Here is a 16,842-nt window from a genome sequence, read left to right as displayed (position 1 = left end):
GTCATTGGTTTAATACTAATACTCATTATGTTATGGCTAATAAAATAAGTTCACGAATGTCCACAACATTTTTCACACAAAAATTCAGTTTATAAATAACAGCCATTGTCCTCAAAGGGATCCTTTTTGGCGTAATAAAGTTTAGTTTTCTATGTCAAAATCATACTTTCATGCCTAGAACAAACAGAACGAAAACACAACTTATCGGATTCATTTATTCAGAAATACATAAATAACAAAAATTCCTAACAGCTTAAGGACTTGTCAACATGAATTTCAAAAAAGATGAGTGCCTTGCTAGACACTGCAGCTTGCTAATTCATATTATATTCAGAAGAGCTGTACAGAAGACACACAAACAGTGCAGAAAATAAACTCAAACAGAGAACAAAATACAACCTCAGCAACCAGTCAACCACACACCAAAGAAAGAAACGGAGGAAGAAACAACTACCAAAGATCTCAACTAACCAGCAACAGAGCAAAACCTAGTTAAAACTTTCATAGGACTAACAAGGACCAAATGCAGTGGCAGAGACACCCCAATTAGCACAAAGGGACTTATTAAGGGTTCGTTTGGTTGGAAAAATGGGATGATAAAAAAAATTTTATTTTCTCTCTTTTTTGTTTGGTTGAGAGTGAAAAAGTGGGGGATAAAATAAATGAGTTTTATAAATTTACTCATATATTCTTGTTAAAAAATGAAGACTAATTAAAACAAATAAATGACAAACAACCCAAAAAAAAAAAAAAATCACCCAATTCATTAAAAAATGAAAATTATGTCTAGTTAAACGAAGAGAAAAAAAGGGGGAAGAAGAAGGCAACTAGGAAATCAAAAAAGAGAGAGAGAAAAAAAAATAATAAAATAAAAAAAAAAATAAAAAGAACGAAGTAGAAGAAGAAAGCAACGCCCAGCCCAGGATAGGAAAAGAAAAAAGGGAGGCCAAGGTAGCACAAAAAAAAAAAAAAAAAAAAAAAAAAAGAAGAAGGAAGGAATTGGTTGCATTGTTTTGAGCTTAAATCCGTAGAGCTTCACCGATTTCGTGTTGTTGAGGTTTCTGGAGGCTGTTGAGCTTGATTCCAGTAAATTTGATATTTAGGAATATGATTTGAATGATTCCTCTTCGAATGTTCTTTGTGTTTGAAGGTTTATGGTGGAAATTCTTTAGGGTTTTAAAGGCTTAGATCCATTAAACTTCACCATTTTGTGATTTGTTGATGTTTCTGGAGACTTTTGAGCTTAATTCCAGTGAATTTTGAGATTTAGGCAAGTAGTTTGGGATTCTGCTACGAATGATCTTCATATTTGAAGGTTGAAGTTCTTGAAGTTGCTGGAGACTTTTAGGCTTGATTCTAGCAAAGCTTCTAGACTTCTGAACTCAAGATGTCTTCAAGGTCCTTCCTAAGATGTCTTGGTTTTCCCTTAAATGTCTTAGGAAGGCTTCTATTTATAAGAGTTAAGGATGGGTGAGCGATACGTGGCGGAGTCTGATTGGTGACACATGTCACAGCATGATTGGTCTGCTTATGTCATCGCTTACACGTGCTGGACTAATTATGTCATCGCTTACGCGTGCGAGGCTGCTTATGTCATCGCTTACATGCACTGATGCGTGATTGGTTTTTGTATGACACTTAGCAAATTTCTATTGGTTTCTGAGTAGTGATAGCAAAACCTAACAGCAATATGTGGCGCTTTGTAATTGGCTATATTTTGTGGACTTGGTAGTGTGACGTGTCAGTTTGTGATAGGTCGGAAATTTTCCCTTTCTACAGCAATCCTTTCTTTGGCACCATAAAGTGCAGTTATTTATGAATATGACAAGAAGTCTAAAAGTGGACATAAATGTTTTCACAATTTAGTGCCCGTTTGTTTGCACTTTTAGACGGCAAAAAGCGCTTTTTGAAACAAAAAAAAATAAATTAGGTGTTTGGTAATGTTTCAAAACGTGCTTTCACAAAAAACCTACGTTTTGAAATGTAAAAAATTAAGCCAAAACGTGCAGACAAGTTTGAGGAGCTTTTGCAAACGCAAAAGCGCTTTTGATCAATATTACCGTTGGATCTAAAGATATAGTACTAAATTGCCCACATGTTTTATTGAAAACCCAATTTTACCCTTTGATAAATCAATGCAAATTGCCATTTATAGCCTCAGAACCATTTGATAAATTAATTGCTACAAGGACCACAAAAAAATAGCGACTAGCCTAGGTTCAATTCAGTAACAAATTCCCAAATCAGATAAGGAAAAAAAAAATCAATCCTTTGCAATCAAGATTCCTCAAAATGCGAAAAAAAAAAATCAGAATATAGCGAAATTGTTTGCACTACTCTGATCTAAAATGTTGTCTCTCTTGCCTTTGTCATCCGTCAATGATCTTTGTGTGTGTGTGTGTGTGTGACTGTGTGAGAGAATGAGAGAAGGAAAGAGTGAGAGCTTTTGGCTTTTGGTATGTTCTGGAAGATAGAGAAGAAATGGTAGTCTGGTAGAGAAGAAAAGCAAAAAGAAAAGTCAGAAGATAGAGAGAAGGTAAAGAATACGCGTGTGGAATAGAAAAAAAAAAGAGGGAAAAAAATATAAATAAATGTGTGGATGAAAGAAAAAGAGACAAAGAGAAAAATTAAATAAAGAACAAGAAATTAAAACTAAGAAATGCTACTATAATATTTTCACAATAAATCTTAAGTGGTGGGTTGTTACTAGCTAATACTAGTGAAAAAAAAATTTAAGTGGTGTGTTCAAATTAAAATCAGTAACAACTTACCACATATGACTTGTTATGAAAATATTATAAAAATATTTTACAACAAATTTTAGTTAACAATAAATTATTATTATTATTATTATTAAGTAGTTTTTTTTTTTTAGTAAGTATTATTAAGTAGTTGATTTAAATATAAAATAAACTTCCTTATATGTACATTGTTCTTTTTGGTAATTTACAACTCAAACTGCCACTTTTATAAGTGCTACTAGCTAAACACTCAACTTTTTCAAAAAACACTTTTTAACAGTTTTTACCAAATACTTAATTTTAAAAAAAAACCCAATTTCATACCGTACTTTTTAAAACCCCTAGTTTTTTCGAAAAGCCTAGTTTCAAAAAGTTAAACCAAACTTACTCTTAACATTTGATGCCCACTCTAATAAGTGTGGGCATTTGAATTGAGTATGGAATGCTGCGTTTTGATTTACTGGATTGGATTGCATAGGTTGGATCTAATTAAGATTAAATGAAATTGGGTTGGATAATTGTTATCCCAATCCTGTGAGTGGTACAAGGCAGATAAACTTCAATACTTAGCAGCAGAGTATTAGGGTCATTGGTTTAATACTAATACTCATTATGTTATGGCTAATAAAATAAGTTCACGAATGTCCACAACATTTTTCACACAAAAATTCAGTTTATAAATAACAGCCATTGTCCTCAAAGGGATCCTTTTTGGCGTAATAAAGTTTAGTTTTCTATGTCAAAAATCATACTTTCATGCCTAGAACAAACAGAACGAAAACACAACTTATCGGATTCATTTATTCAGAAATACATAAATAACAAAAATTCCTAACAGCTTAAGGACTTGTCAACATGAATTTCAAAAAAGATGAGTGCCTTGCTAGACACTGCAGCTTGCTAATTCATATTATATTCAGAAGAGCTGTACAGAAGACACACAAACAGTGCAGAAAATAAACTCAAACAGAGAACAAAATACAACCTCAGCAACCAGTCAACCACACACCAAAGAAAGAAACGGAGGAAGAAACAACTACCAAAGATCTCAACTAACCAGCAACAGAGCAAAACCTAGTTAAAACTTTCATAGGACTAACAAGGACCAAATGCAGTGGCAGAGACACCCCAATTAGCACAAAGGACTTATTAAGGGTTCGTTTGGTTGGAAAAATAGGATGATAGAAAAAATTTTATTTTCTCTCTTTTTTGTTTGGTTGAGAGTGAAAAAAGGGGATAAAATAAATGAGTTTTATAAATTTACTCATATATTCTTGTTAAAAAATGAAGACTAATTAAAACAAATAAATGACAAACAACCCAAAAAAAAAAAAAATCACCCAATTCATTAAAAAATGAAAATTATGTCTAGTTAAACGAAGAGAAAAAAGGGGGAAGAAGAAGGCAACTAGGAAATCAAAAAAGAGAGAGAAAAAAAAAATAAAATAAAAAAAAATAAAAAGAACGAAGTAGAAGAAGAAAGCAACGCCCAGCCCAGGATAGGAAAAGAAAAAAGGGAGGCCAAGGTAGCACAAAAAAAAAAAAAAAAAAAAAAAAAAAAAGAAGAAGGAAGGAATTGGTTGCACTTGGGCATTTTTGTCCATTAAGTAGTCTTTTTTTTTTTAGTTTTCTCTCCAATTTGGAGAACACTTTTTGGTGGTTCTAGAGAAAAAATACATAGAATCTATTATTTATTTTCTTTCCTCCCCACCCAACTAAACACACTGCAAAAAGTTTTCCTTCCAATTTTCTCTCTAAAGTTTTTCATCCATCCTATTTCACCTCCAAACAAACACATCCTAAATGACAAAGCTTTCACTGCTTTGCAGAACTCAACACAAGAAACTCGATCGACTTCAAGATCAACTCTGTAGATTTAATAGAATCATTGACCTTAAATCTCCACCCTTTATATCATTTATACACCACTGGATCACATCATTCCCACAGCAGCAGCAAGGGTTTATATACTAGCACAATGTGTGGCATGAACCCAAATTCTATTAGAGAAAAGGAATTGAAAAAAAAATGGTCCCTATTCTCCACTTGATTTCTACAGAAAACAAAAAGGACATCAACATTATACTCACATGGATAAGCCTTTTTCCAGGTAGACAACCTATCCTTAATTAAAGATCGAATAAGAAATTGAGAACAACTTTGATTGTAATAATTCTTGGAGCTGTTAACAATCCCAAATAATTAATTAAATTTCTTTGGATCATGGCTTTCTTGGTAATGAAATGCAAATGACACAAAATTGAAGGCTTATTAGTCTTATCAAGACTAATGAGCATAGTCCATCAAAAACTTTCTTCTGTTGACTGGGATTAAATAATAAAATCCAATAAGGTGTGTTTAGAAAAATAAAAATTAAAGGTGCTACCAAGAATCAATAGTTTACAGGCAAAACAAATTTTAGTTGTTAACTTGATTCCAAAACTAGTAATCATTATGTTATACCAATAAAATAAGACAATGTTGGCTAAACATGTATGTTTCCCCATGACATGCCATGTTCTAGAATGTGCACACCATTTCTCACACAAAAATCCAGTTTATAAACGATAGCCATTGTCCCTCAAAGGAAACCTTTCCTCTTCTTTTTTTTTTTGAGAAACCTTTCCTCCTTAGTACTAGAATTTAGTTTTCTACATCAAAAGCAATACTTTCATGCCTAATACAAACCAGAAAGAAAACACAGAATAGTGCCTTATTTAATCACAAATACATAAATGACAAAAGACAAATGAATCGGCACTTAAACTTTCTAATTCTTGGTTTTCCACACATATAATATGTGTCTAAGATCATCTGTATAGGGATTTCAACCCTGGAAATCTGTGTCAATGTGCGGTCACTGTTGTACACAAACTTAGTCCATTCTTCGCAAGAACGATCTCGATATTTTTTTACTGTAAACAACAAATAACCATTGTTATTGTTGTTGGTGTTGGATAATGAATTTGCTCGGTCTAAGTGTTTGGTAATGAAAATGGGACTGGTGATTGTGGAGTACCATGATTTAGAAACACGACAAAATCGTATTAAGGATTTCACTGGCAGCTGAGTCAAGATGTCGAATATGATGTCGTAAGGGAGACCCTCGGACAACAGCATTGGATTCTTTGCAGGTCGAGACATCGGTGGACGAAAGTTCAAGCTTTATTTTTTGAGAGGAAAGGATCAAGCTTTAGATTGAGCCACTGTTTCTCATTTATCCAACGTTCAAGCTCTACGGCCCAAATATAAATATATCACCCTCTCTCTCAGCACTTATCAACAAAGGGTTTAACTTACTTCCTGTAATTTTTTAATTAGATATTTCTTTTTGTTTTAATGAGAAATTATCACATTATCTACTAATTAAACTTTTGATGGAGATTAAAATCCGATATCATATCATTCTATATTAAGAAAAAACTAGCGCAATGTCTAGTTAAAAAACTACTCAAGGTATCTCTCAAAAAAAAAAAAAAAACAACACTCAAGGGAAGCTAGACCCTCAAAAATAAATGTCACTTTTCAAGTTTGTAGAATACTAAAAATACACTTACATTCTAACATTTTTCTTCTATAATAACATGATGACAAAGTCTTAGTCCCAAAATTTTAGAATCGGATATGAATCATTAATATATTAATTAGAGTTAACTATATGTATTCTTCTAACATTTACTAAAAATAAAAAAAAATAAAAAATCTAGTTTTCGTTATTAAATGAGTCTAGAATGTCGAGAAGAGTTCAAAGGAAGTTTTACAACAAATTAATTTTAATATTAGAATTTTCGATTTTCCCAATATGCGTCTGTCAAGTGATATTTTTGAGTTTGCCAATCACCAAAAACATCTTTTTGGTTTTTATATTTAGTAGTTATTATCAATTTGGTTCTTTTTATATTTTTATTTTTTCAACCATTTTGGTCCTTAACTTTTGAAATTATTGTTACTTTGATCCTTATTGTCATCACAGTGGCAAAAATATGCTTACTTGGTTGACAAAATGCTCATTTGACACAATTAAAAAACAATTAATTGCTATAAATAAATAAATAAAAGCCAAATCAACAATCAATAAATAAAATGAATTTTAAAAAATCCTGTTTCTCCTTTTATTTTATTTCACTTTCTTGGGAACCAAATACAACATAAACACCTTTATTCAAACCAAGCAAGTTAATTTGTACTGGAGATCATTTTGATTTTTTTATTATTTATTTTAGATGAGGTCATTTTTGGTCCGGTCAAAGAAGTAATATGTTTCAATGTTGATTAATATGAGAGTTACCTCTCTCTCTCTCTTATATATATATATATATAAAATTAAACATAACAATAGTTTTTTTTTTTCACTTACATAAATAGAACAAATAATTTTAATAATATATATATACTATATTTCTCTATTGCCCCAATAGAGTCGAAATGACTTTGGTATGACTAGTATTTAGGATAGGCACAAAATACTACATATTTTTGGCCAAATGTGGGGTTTTTGGGACTTGAGTGAACTAGATGTAACCCGCAAGTGGGCTTTGTCAATATCCTTCACTTTCCAAGTTTTTTTAATGAAAGACCTCATTTGAGAGAGTATGAGATTTTGTCACATGGCACATTTTTTGCAAAGATAATAGAAATACTCTCAATTGTCACATTAAAGATAAGAAGAAATTAAATATTGATTTTTTTTTTTTTTGGTTTAGTATTTCAAGATTTTTTTAAATTAAAAAATAAATATTTTTTTTATTTTTTATTTCTTTTGATCCAATGTTTCAATACTCTTTGCATTTCAATTCACAATTTTCACCTCTTGCACATCTACTCCTTTACATATACCTACCTATAGCCTTTCATGTCATCTCATGTCTAATACATAGTTACATACAAGCCAAAAACAATGTCATTTACCTTTAATTTTTCAATGACACTTACCTACCTCCAACATTACTATCTTATCTAATCCTAACCTGTATGAGTAGGCTACAACCAAAGAAGAGGGCTCGCATTTTATATTTAGTGACAACAGTAATTATGATTTTAATGTTAAGATTGGACGTTATGGACTAATGAGTTTTCTAAAGACTGTGATTGACTGTGAGTGTTTGAGATGTGTATTTTGTTTTAGAATTAAGGAAAAAGAGGAAGACACATTTTATATAAACTTTTATTTTACAATATTCCTCTAAAGTTGCTTTTATTTTTTTATTTTTTTATTTTTCATTACTTGAACTGAATAATTATAATAGATAATATATATTACTCACATATCTGTCATTATCGTGCAATACGATTATCAAGATGATTAAAAATTATTTTCTCTATAAGTTTTTAAAAATTATTACCACTCATAGTCGACCACACATCAAATTGTGGTAAATGGTGTGCTTTATTTACTTTGACTAGTTTTGATTTATGAGCCTAATGTATAACGTGCAAAAGAAGTGAGAGAGAGGGAGAGAGAAAGAGGGACCTATAATGTCTAGGCTAGCCATCAGCATCACAAACATTAGCATTAAGGACATCGCTTGAGGGCTGTTCCCAGTTGAATAAGAATTAGCAACTGAAAAAAACATAGAAAAGAAACGTAGACTAAGAGTTTGGATTGATAGCAATTATGCTTCCAACACTATTTTTATAGAGAGAGATGCTTTGTGCATGAGATTGAGATTTTTGAGTGACTATAGCTAGTCAAGCACTCCATGGAAATGGATTTTTTAATAGTTATATGCCACCACAATTTAACCCGTCAAGCACTCCATGGAAATTAAGTGACACAAAATTATCTACGGCAACCAGGTGCATCACTTAAAGTTCGTCTAACTGGTTGTTATTTTGGACTTTGTCTTTCCTCTAGAAAATGTTAGGCTTCTCTATATTGTGATTTGAGAATGTTTATATATTGAAATGACCAATCTCATCATAACCAGTTGCATTTCTACGAGGTCATTATGGGTAACAGAAGCTCTAATATTAGTTCTTGTGTGATAGTTGCAATAGGATTTGAAAATTACAGCATTTACTCTATGGTGATTGTTCATTCTCATCAAGTCAAGAAGCCAACAAGTTTCTTTTTAGCATAGGTAGAAATCCAAATCCCTTATACAATAATAAGAAATTTTACTAATTAAGTTCATTGTTAGAATTCACGTATCACTAACATTTTAATTTTGAGATTTTCAATTTGCATATGCTATGATAATAACTTAGGTACGCAAATAGTTCATCTTGTGTTATGAAAATACTTATATTTCTAGCCCCAACCCCCAAAAAAAAAAAAAAAAAACACTAGCCAATCCAACAAGCAATGAAATAATATTTTATAGATATCCAATACATCAATGAAACATGCCTAAACATTACATTAGATGTAAATGATTCTTAATAATATTACATCAGAGATATTGCCACTCTTATTTATTGTTTGCGAGGTGATTACTTCTTATTTATTGTGAGTTAGCAAAAACTCTTAATTATTCTGATAATAATTGTTATGCACCATAATAAGTTGCTCTTATTCCTTGATGCACTTAATAAAGCCCTCTTCTTAGCTGAAATTGACTCGGAACTTGGGCTGTTTGTTTGGAGAAAAGAGCCCCCAGTGTTTCTCTAACTCTGGAGTCTTGTTGTTCTCATCAAACATGGCAAACACATAAGTTTCAATAGGCCTTCCGGGCTTCTTTGGTGTCCCTCCCTTCACATGTTGAACCAAATTGGTAATGTAAGTTCTTTCATTGTCAAGTGTTGTTGCTGTTCCACCAGCTGAAGGCCAACCAGTCTCTGATATAACAATCACCAACGATCCCCCGCCAGCCTTCTCTAAAGCCGAGTAAACAGCGTCAAGAATGGCATCGAAAAGGTTGCGATAACTTCGTGGGGGATCACTCACAACAGGTGAAGGAGCTGTGAAAAGAGCATAGTCAAGACGAATGTCTTTGGTGTTACCACTGTAACTAAAATAAGGGTACAAGTTAACAAGCAATGGGGACCCATTTTTCACTAAGAAGCGAATGACAGGATCAAGAATTGGCCTATAATCGGCTCTGAATGAGCCTTTTGATGGAGGGAAAGATTCTGAAAGGACTCCAGTGTCAATGGCAGTGGAAACTTTGATTTTGTTCCCTAGTCCAGCCCCAGAAATTGCGTTTTGAATATTTTGCATAGCGGGGACAAGGAACTGTGCAAATGAATCTGAAGGCTTTACTTCGTTTCCTACTGCAATGTATTTGAATCTGACATTACCAAAGTTTCTCACATTGTTTTGGACCCAAGCATTTGCATTGTTTTGGCTTGAAGCAATCTCTTGAAGCTTATCATTTGGAAGGCCTAGCATGAGCTCAATATTGGAGCCTCCAAGGGCTCGGAGAGCATTTTGGTTTGGATCATAGAGCCTCATTCTTTGGATGTTGTTTTGTCTATAGAGAGCTACAACTTCTGTTGGTGGTGGTAGATTGTTACCCAGCATTCCATAACAAACACCAACTTGGGCACCTGCATTAGATTAGACAATAAGTCAATGGTTTTACATACATAAATATGATTATGCTTTCTCTCAGTCAGGGACTCAAGGCAGGAATGTTATAAATTTGTTGGAAGTGAAAGATTCATTGGATTTGTAGGTTAGCATATATTATATTAAAAGTGAAAGATTCACTGGATAACAAGACTGGTGTTAGTGATGTTATCATATTATCTATAAGACTTACAAACTAACGTGTCACTAATTAAAAAAAAAGTAATTTAAATATTCTTTAATTTAGTTGTTAAAATCCACTAATCATGATAACACGTAAACTTTATGTAATAAAATATGGAGTAGCTTAGCATTTTTTGCAAGATATACTATAGGATTAAGTAATCATGGAAATTAACATTTTTTCAGCTAATTGTTTCCACCACCATGAATGGGCTATTTTATCTTCTAACTTCACAGTTGACCTTGTAGAGGCTATGACTACAAGCATGTAAAGTTGTTATGCACTTTGTTAAGTCTCTTAGTGCCGCAGAATGGAATATTGCATGAATCCACAAGGAATAACTAGAATTCAACCGAAAGAAAGGAGAAAAACCTTTTTGAAATTTTTATTCATGAAATTCTGACCTGAATTTTTGTTTACATATTACAAGCCTATTTAAAGGTTCAAGAAAACATGTTTTTTCAAGTAAAAATATTCTTAAACATATCCGAATTAATACAATATTATAACATGATTCTATTTTGATTAACAATCTCTTAAAAACACCTAAAATCAAGAAAATAAAATCCTCTATACTAAAATAGTGAAAATTACACAAAAATTCAAAAACTAAGAAAGGATAAACATTAAACCACATATCTTGTCCTCTCCCTTCTTTCTCATCCCATTATATTTGAGAGAGAGAGAGAGAGAGAGAGAGAGAGAGCCATAACCAAACAAAACAAATGAAGAAAGAAGGTCCCCCCCCCCCCCCCCCAACAAGCTAAATACAACTATAGAGTGGCGCTTAAAATAAATGTTTATTAGCACATTCTAGGCTATTACTTTTGGCGAGCATGCAACGTGAATGTGCTTCAATTCCAAAAATGACATGACGACCAAGACAGATTTGTGGAGATTGGACTAAGTTTGGTTCAATCAAACTTAGCTCAAAGGAAAATGTAGAGTCTAGAGGGCAACATTAATTGAGTTGGAAGCCCTTCAACATTGGTAGTTTCTACTTTCTACTTCTATAGTTCTAGGGATAGTACTATTTGGTGTCTTAATAAGTATAGTTACTTTTCCATACATCCTGATTCTCTCACAACAACATGGAACCCACATGTGGGTGCAAGAGGCCAGGCAGTGCACTGTGGGTGTGTGACAATATCACAGCTCCCCAACCTTGGGTTAAGACACAAAAGCATTTGATTTGGGCTGTAAAAGACTTTAAAATCATGTATCAAAGAGAGAGAGAGAGAGAGAGAGAGAGAGAGAGAGAGAGACCTGTTGTGCCTAGGGTAGCCATTAGCAGCCCAAGCACCAGCATTATTGTGGAAATCATGGAAGGGCTTTTACCAGCATGACCGGATTTAGCCATTGAGAAAACTATGGAAGGAATAGGGAACAAAAAACTAAGATAGCCAACTATGCCTTATACCATTGTTTAGCTTCCCTTTTATAGAGTGAGAGATATAGATGGATGCTTGTACTATATATTTTTTTGAGTGACTATATCCACATTCTAAAATTTTTCTTGGTCAAGTACTCTACGTGAACCAAGTTGTACAAGATCCAACTTGCATCATTCAAGGCGCATTAAGTCTAACTGCTCATTAATTTGTGGAAATTTCTCCCCACCTTTGAATTGTCTTCAATTTTTCAATGTCCCACTGTGTTTGGTTTTATTTGAAACAACCAGTCTTATTGGTTGCCTTCCTACGGAAATTTACATGTTTATGTGAAGGATGCATAGGGCTTTCCAATTGGTTGGTATTTGAAATTGATTCATTTAATTTATGGTTCATATTAAATATTATAAATCTAAAAATATATCTAGTATTATGATATGAAAATTGTACACTATTAAATTCAAGAAATAAAATCTTAACTATGAAATATACTCTCTTTATTTACATGAAAGTATATCAAATAAATAAAGATGATCTTATTCCTATGTTTTACATCCATGCAACATTTAATGGACTGTGTCTTTCATTTCTATAACCAATCATTTTCCAATTTTATTTGTATAACGTGCAAAGTTTGGATCACTTGTAGTGCTATTAGATGTTAAAGAACATTGCTTCTACAAGGACTCCTTGTTATCAAGGGAGTACTTCTCCCGTAGAAGTGAATAATTTCTCTTATCAAAAACCATTCAGCAATTGGCACACCTTTTACATTCCCAATAGCAACATTTAGGATCTAGGGTTTCCACCCCTCAAGTTAACAAAAGGATAGTAACACATTGTTAGTAAATTTTATATATTTTGTATTATGCTTTATTTGGTGGGAGAGAAAAGAGAGGGAGAGGACGGATAAGAACCGTGTCAAGAATACAGGTTTTTCTATTGTTTAAATGAGTAGAAAATAAGTGGGAAAGCAAAGAGAGTGGATACTAATTTCCACCAGGTCCACTATAGTCATATGGGCCGAAAACCAAATAGTAATTTGATTTAATTAATATGCATTATGGAAAATTTTCACTAACCTTCCTTGGGGTTTTTTTTTTTTTTATATTACACTCACCTCTTCTCTAATTTTTAATTAGACACTCACCTCCCTCAAATTACAAACTATTGACACTAACCTCCCTAAATAATTGAAATATATATATATATATATATTTAAAAAATTTTGAAATAAATTTTTTATTTTTGAAATAATTTTTTTTTTTTTTAAATCTCAAATTTCCTATTAGTGGGGGTATGCAAGTGGAGGGTAAAATAGAAAATTCAAGATTTTTAAACTCTTTTTTCAGTTATCAAGTGAAGGTTAGTATAAATAGTTGACATTTTTAGAGAAGATGAATATCTTATTCTAAACTAGAAGAGAGGTAAATAATGGAAAACTTAAAGGGAGATCCGTGAAATATTTCTTATATTATATTTGAATTTTGAGTTTCCAAGTTAAATTAATGACTAAGCATTTCATACATTACCATTTCATACATTTCATATTCTCTAAATTCTCTACACAATTATTACTATTTTCGTGTGCATTCTATAAATATTACTGTTTATTCCCCAAAAAAAAAGTTTTCAACTCTCGTTTTTCTTCATTTCAAAAAAAAAAAAATCCCATTTTTCTTGCATCGACTAATATTAAAGAAAAAATATGAAAAATATATACATATCATTTTCATATTATGGCAACATGGTCAAATGATTTTTCCTTTCATTTTTCTTCTCTACCAAAAAAATAAATGTCATATTCATTTGTCATTCTTTCACTTTTGCATTTTTCCCATCAAATATTTAAGATAAAATAACAATCTCTTTTTTCTTCTTCATTTTTATATCCTTCGTACTTTTGTTCAGTCCTCCCTATCAAATTAAAGGAGAAAACTTGAAAGTAACAGAGCTTTATACGATTAATCTTTGATTTTGGTAGGTTTAAACACAAGAAGACTCAAAGAAAAAGCATTATTCCATATTCTACAATTTGGTATTTCAAGTTTCTGTTGGTCAGCTAGTACGAAATGAGTCTTTCTACAAAAGATAATTAAACAATATCTATCCCACAAGGTCTTGGCTTGGATTTATAGTGTACATGTCATCTAAAAGTCGTTTGGTAAGAGATTTTTAGTAATGTTGTTTGTATTTTTTAGAAATACGTGTAAGTGAAAAAGTGTACGAAAATACGTGTAATGTTGTTTAAACACTAAAAACTTTTGTTTAAACAATAGTAACAAATGAGCCCTAATTACTTATAGGGATTTTAGGTTGTAATATTTGCTTTCACGAAGAGAAAGCTAAAATATGTCACTACTGTGAAACGTGTGGTGGTAAAAGGTTTCATAATGAAAGACTAATCAAGATTGATAGCAAACTCCCTACTTTTTATATTTAAATATTAATTTAATTTTTGATATTATTATTAATAATTAAACTATTTTTCTGCTTCTTTTGAAATATAAATATAATAATTTATTTTTTGATGTGATAAATGAAAAAGATCTTTTACATTTTACTGTAATCACATCAGGCCCAACAGCATATCCAATTTTGCTATAAAGATTAGTACACAAGCAACACGTGTAAAAGAGAAAAACTTAGAAAGCTAGTTGATAAAGGGTCTGTTTAGGATCCGCTTATTTTGCTGATATTGAAAACTTTTTGCTAAAAATACTGTAAATAAAGATAAAAGTTAGCTGAAATAGTATAGTGGGAGCCATGAATAGTACTAAAAAGTACAGTAAGACTCATGAATAGTAGTAAAAATAAGCTGAATAGTAAAATAAGCTGGCAAATTTCATCATGCCAAACGCACACTAAATAGAAAAATTATTTTGCGTTTGTACAATTCGCTTGAGGAAGCCAAGACTAACTTGTATATATATTTTTATATATATATATATATATAGAGAGAGAGAGAGAGAGAGAGAGAGATGCTTCTATACACGTAACGTGTGTAAAAAAGAGAAAACCTAAATCTAAGTGTGTGTTTGGCTACAAGTTAAAAAACTAACTTATTTTGCTATTCAACTTATTTTTATTACTATTCATGAGTCCCATTGCACTTTTTAATACTATTCATGGGTCTTACTGTACTATTTCAGCTAACTTTTACTTTTATCTACAATACTATTAGCAAAAATGTTTCAATTTCAATAAAATAAGGGGATCCTAAACAAATCATAAATAAAAAAAATATTGATAGATTAGCTAGGATCACTGTCGGCGCCAAGTGTTAATTACGGTGGTCACAAGACCACCCTGAATTTTTTTTTTTTTTTTAATATAACTTAAAAAATTTTGACTTTTAAGTTGATAGGGGTCTTTTGACCACTCTAGAAAAAAAAACTTGACCACCCTTAATAACAACTGAGCCCATTAAAAATAAAATTCAACATTTCCAAAATTTTTGTTCATTGAATGTTAAAAAAAAAATTGCAAGAAATACTATGTTCACAACATTTTCGCAATATTTTCATAACAAATCCTAAATAACAGGTTGTTACTAATAAATAGAAAATAATTTCAGTGGTAATTTCACATTAGAACCAATAAAAACTTACAAACTAGTTTTTGTTGTGAAAGTGTTGCAAAAATGCATGGATATAACACTTCAAAAAAATTGCTCAAACAAAGAAATTAGCCTAAAATCTCAAATCAAACGTTTAATTGTGATTTTTTAGATTTTATTTCAACTGGCATATTTTAAAATTGCTATTTTTTATATATATAAAAAATGCACTCTTTTCAAATGGCTAGTCTGTTTGTATTTACTTTAGTCTTTAGCCGAATTTGTTGGATTTATGTGATATATTTTTTCAAAAAGATAATATATTTTTTTTAATTAGTACTTATTTAGGCAATATGTTAGTAATTGAATAGGAGATTAGTAGATTAATAATTTCTTAATTGTGTATATTGAAAAAGATGTAGCTGGTAATATTAATAGTGAAACTATCATATCACACAACAATTTTAAAATATGAAAACTTGTGAAAGAAAATTTTAAAATTTTATGTATTTGAATATGTTTTTATTTTGTGGTGTTAATATATTCAAGTTTTATTATTAATAAACTTTTTAAAATTAAGTATTTTTAATGACCACATTGAAAAAACTTTATGGAGCTGCCACAGATTAGGATAAGCATTGAGTAAATAATATTAAGTCAATGAGTTTTAGAGGACCTCATACTCAACAATAAATAATAATAAAAATATAAAGATAAGTTACACTTCCATTCACCACCAAGAACAACAAAAGGGAGAAAACTTTGCAATGATAAAATAAAACATGAAGAAGAAGATCAAAAAGAGAAGGAGTGTAAATAAAAGTCAACTTGAAATGAAGTTGAAAAGAGAGCGGTTAACATACAACACATTTATGAGTAACTAAAAAAAAGAAAAAAAAGAAAAAAAAAAGCTAAAATGATAATTAATTAAGATGGAGAGCAGCAAGGTAAGTAGAGAAGATGGGTAGATTCCTTCAAGAATGAAGATATATAGAAAGTTAGGTCATTTTGGATATACACTATTGTCAGTTTCTTTAAGACCTTCTCCTCTCTGTGTATGTGTTAAAAATACTTAGTATTCTAAAAAAAAAAAAAAATACATAGAAATTTTATTTATTTAATTTTAGAGATACTTAGTCTCTCTCTTGACAAAATTAAGATTAAGTAACGAACTTTGGATTTCATTAATTAACTTGTCCATAAAACTAGTATTAATTTTAATTTTGAATTTGATAGACTCTTCAACTTCCGCTCTTGAGAGAGTAAAAATTTGTACAATCTTAACCACAGTAGATAGAATTCAAATTTAAGAGAATGCACAACATTCAATGAGGAAATACAAATTGTTGTGGATTTTTGTTTTGATCCTAACATTATTTTTTTTGGTTTCTAAGCGAAAAGGCCTTAATAGAAGGAACCTTCTTCCATTTGGGGGTCTTAGGCAATTGCCTCAATTT

General features: G+C 31.2%; 1 protein-coding gene across 1 annotated transcript; it reads right to left on the bottom strand.

Moving 5' to 3' along the window:
* Window positions 1-9,034: 9,034 nt before the first annotated feature.
* On the bottom strand, window positions 9,035-11,867 carry LOC112035598 (glucan endo-1,3-beta-glucosidase, basic isoform). The gene is made up of 2 exons (XM_024068435.2): window positions 11,702-11,867; window positions 9,035-10,229 (listed from the first exon to the last, which is right to left on the bottom strand). The coding sequence occupies exons 1-2, from the start codon at window positions 11,793-11,795 to the stop codon at window positions 9,286-9,288; spliced, it is 1,038 nt and encodes a 345-aa protein (XP_023924203.2). The 5' UTR covers window positions 11,796-11,867; the 3' UTR covers window positions 9,035-9,285.
* Between the last annotated feature and the right edge of the window lie 4,975 nt (window positions 11,868-16,842).

The sequence above is a fragment of the Quercus suber genome, unplaced genomic scaffold (genome assembly GCF_002906115.3).
Source record: "Quercus suber isolate HL8 unplaced genomic scaffold, Cork oak 2.0 scaffold_471, whole genome shotgun sequence".
Classification (NCBI taxonomy): Eukaryota; Viridiplantae; Streptophyta; class Magnoliopsida; order Fagales; family Fagaceae; genus Quercus; species Quercus suber.
Note: the sequence above shows the minus strand (reverse complement) of the source record. Positions and strands in the feature narration are given on the sequence as shown.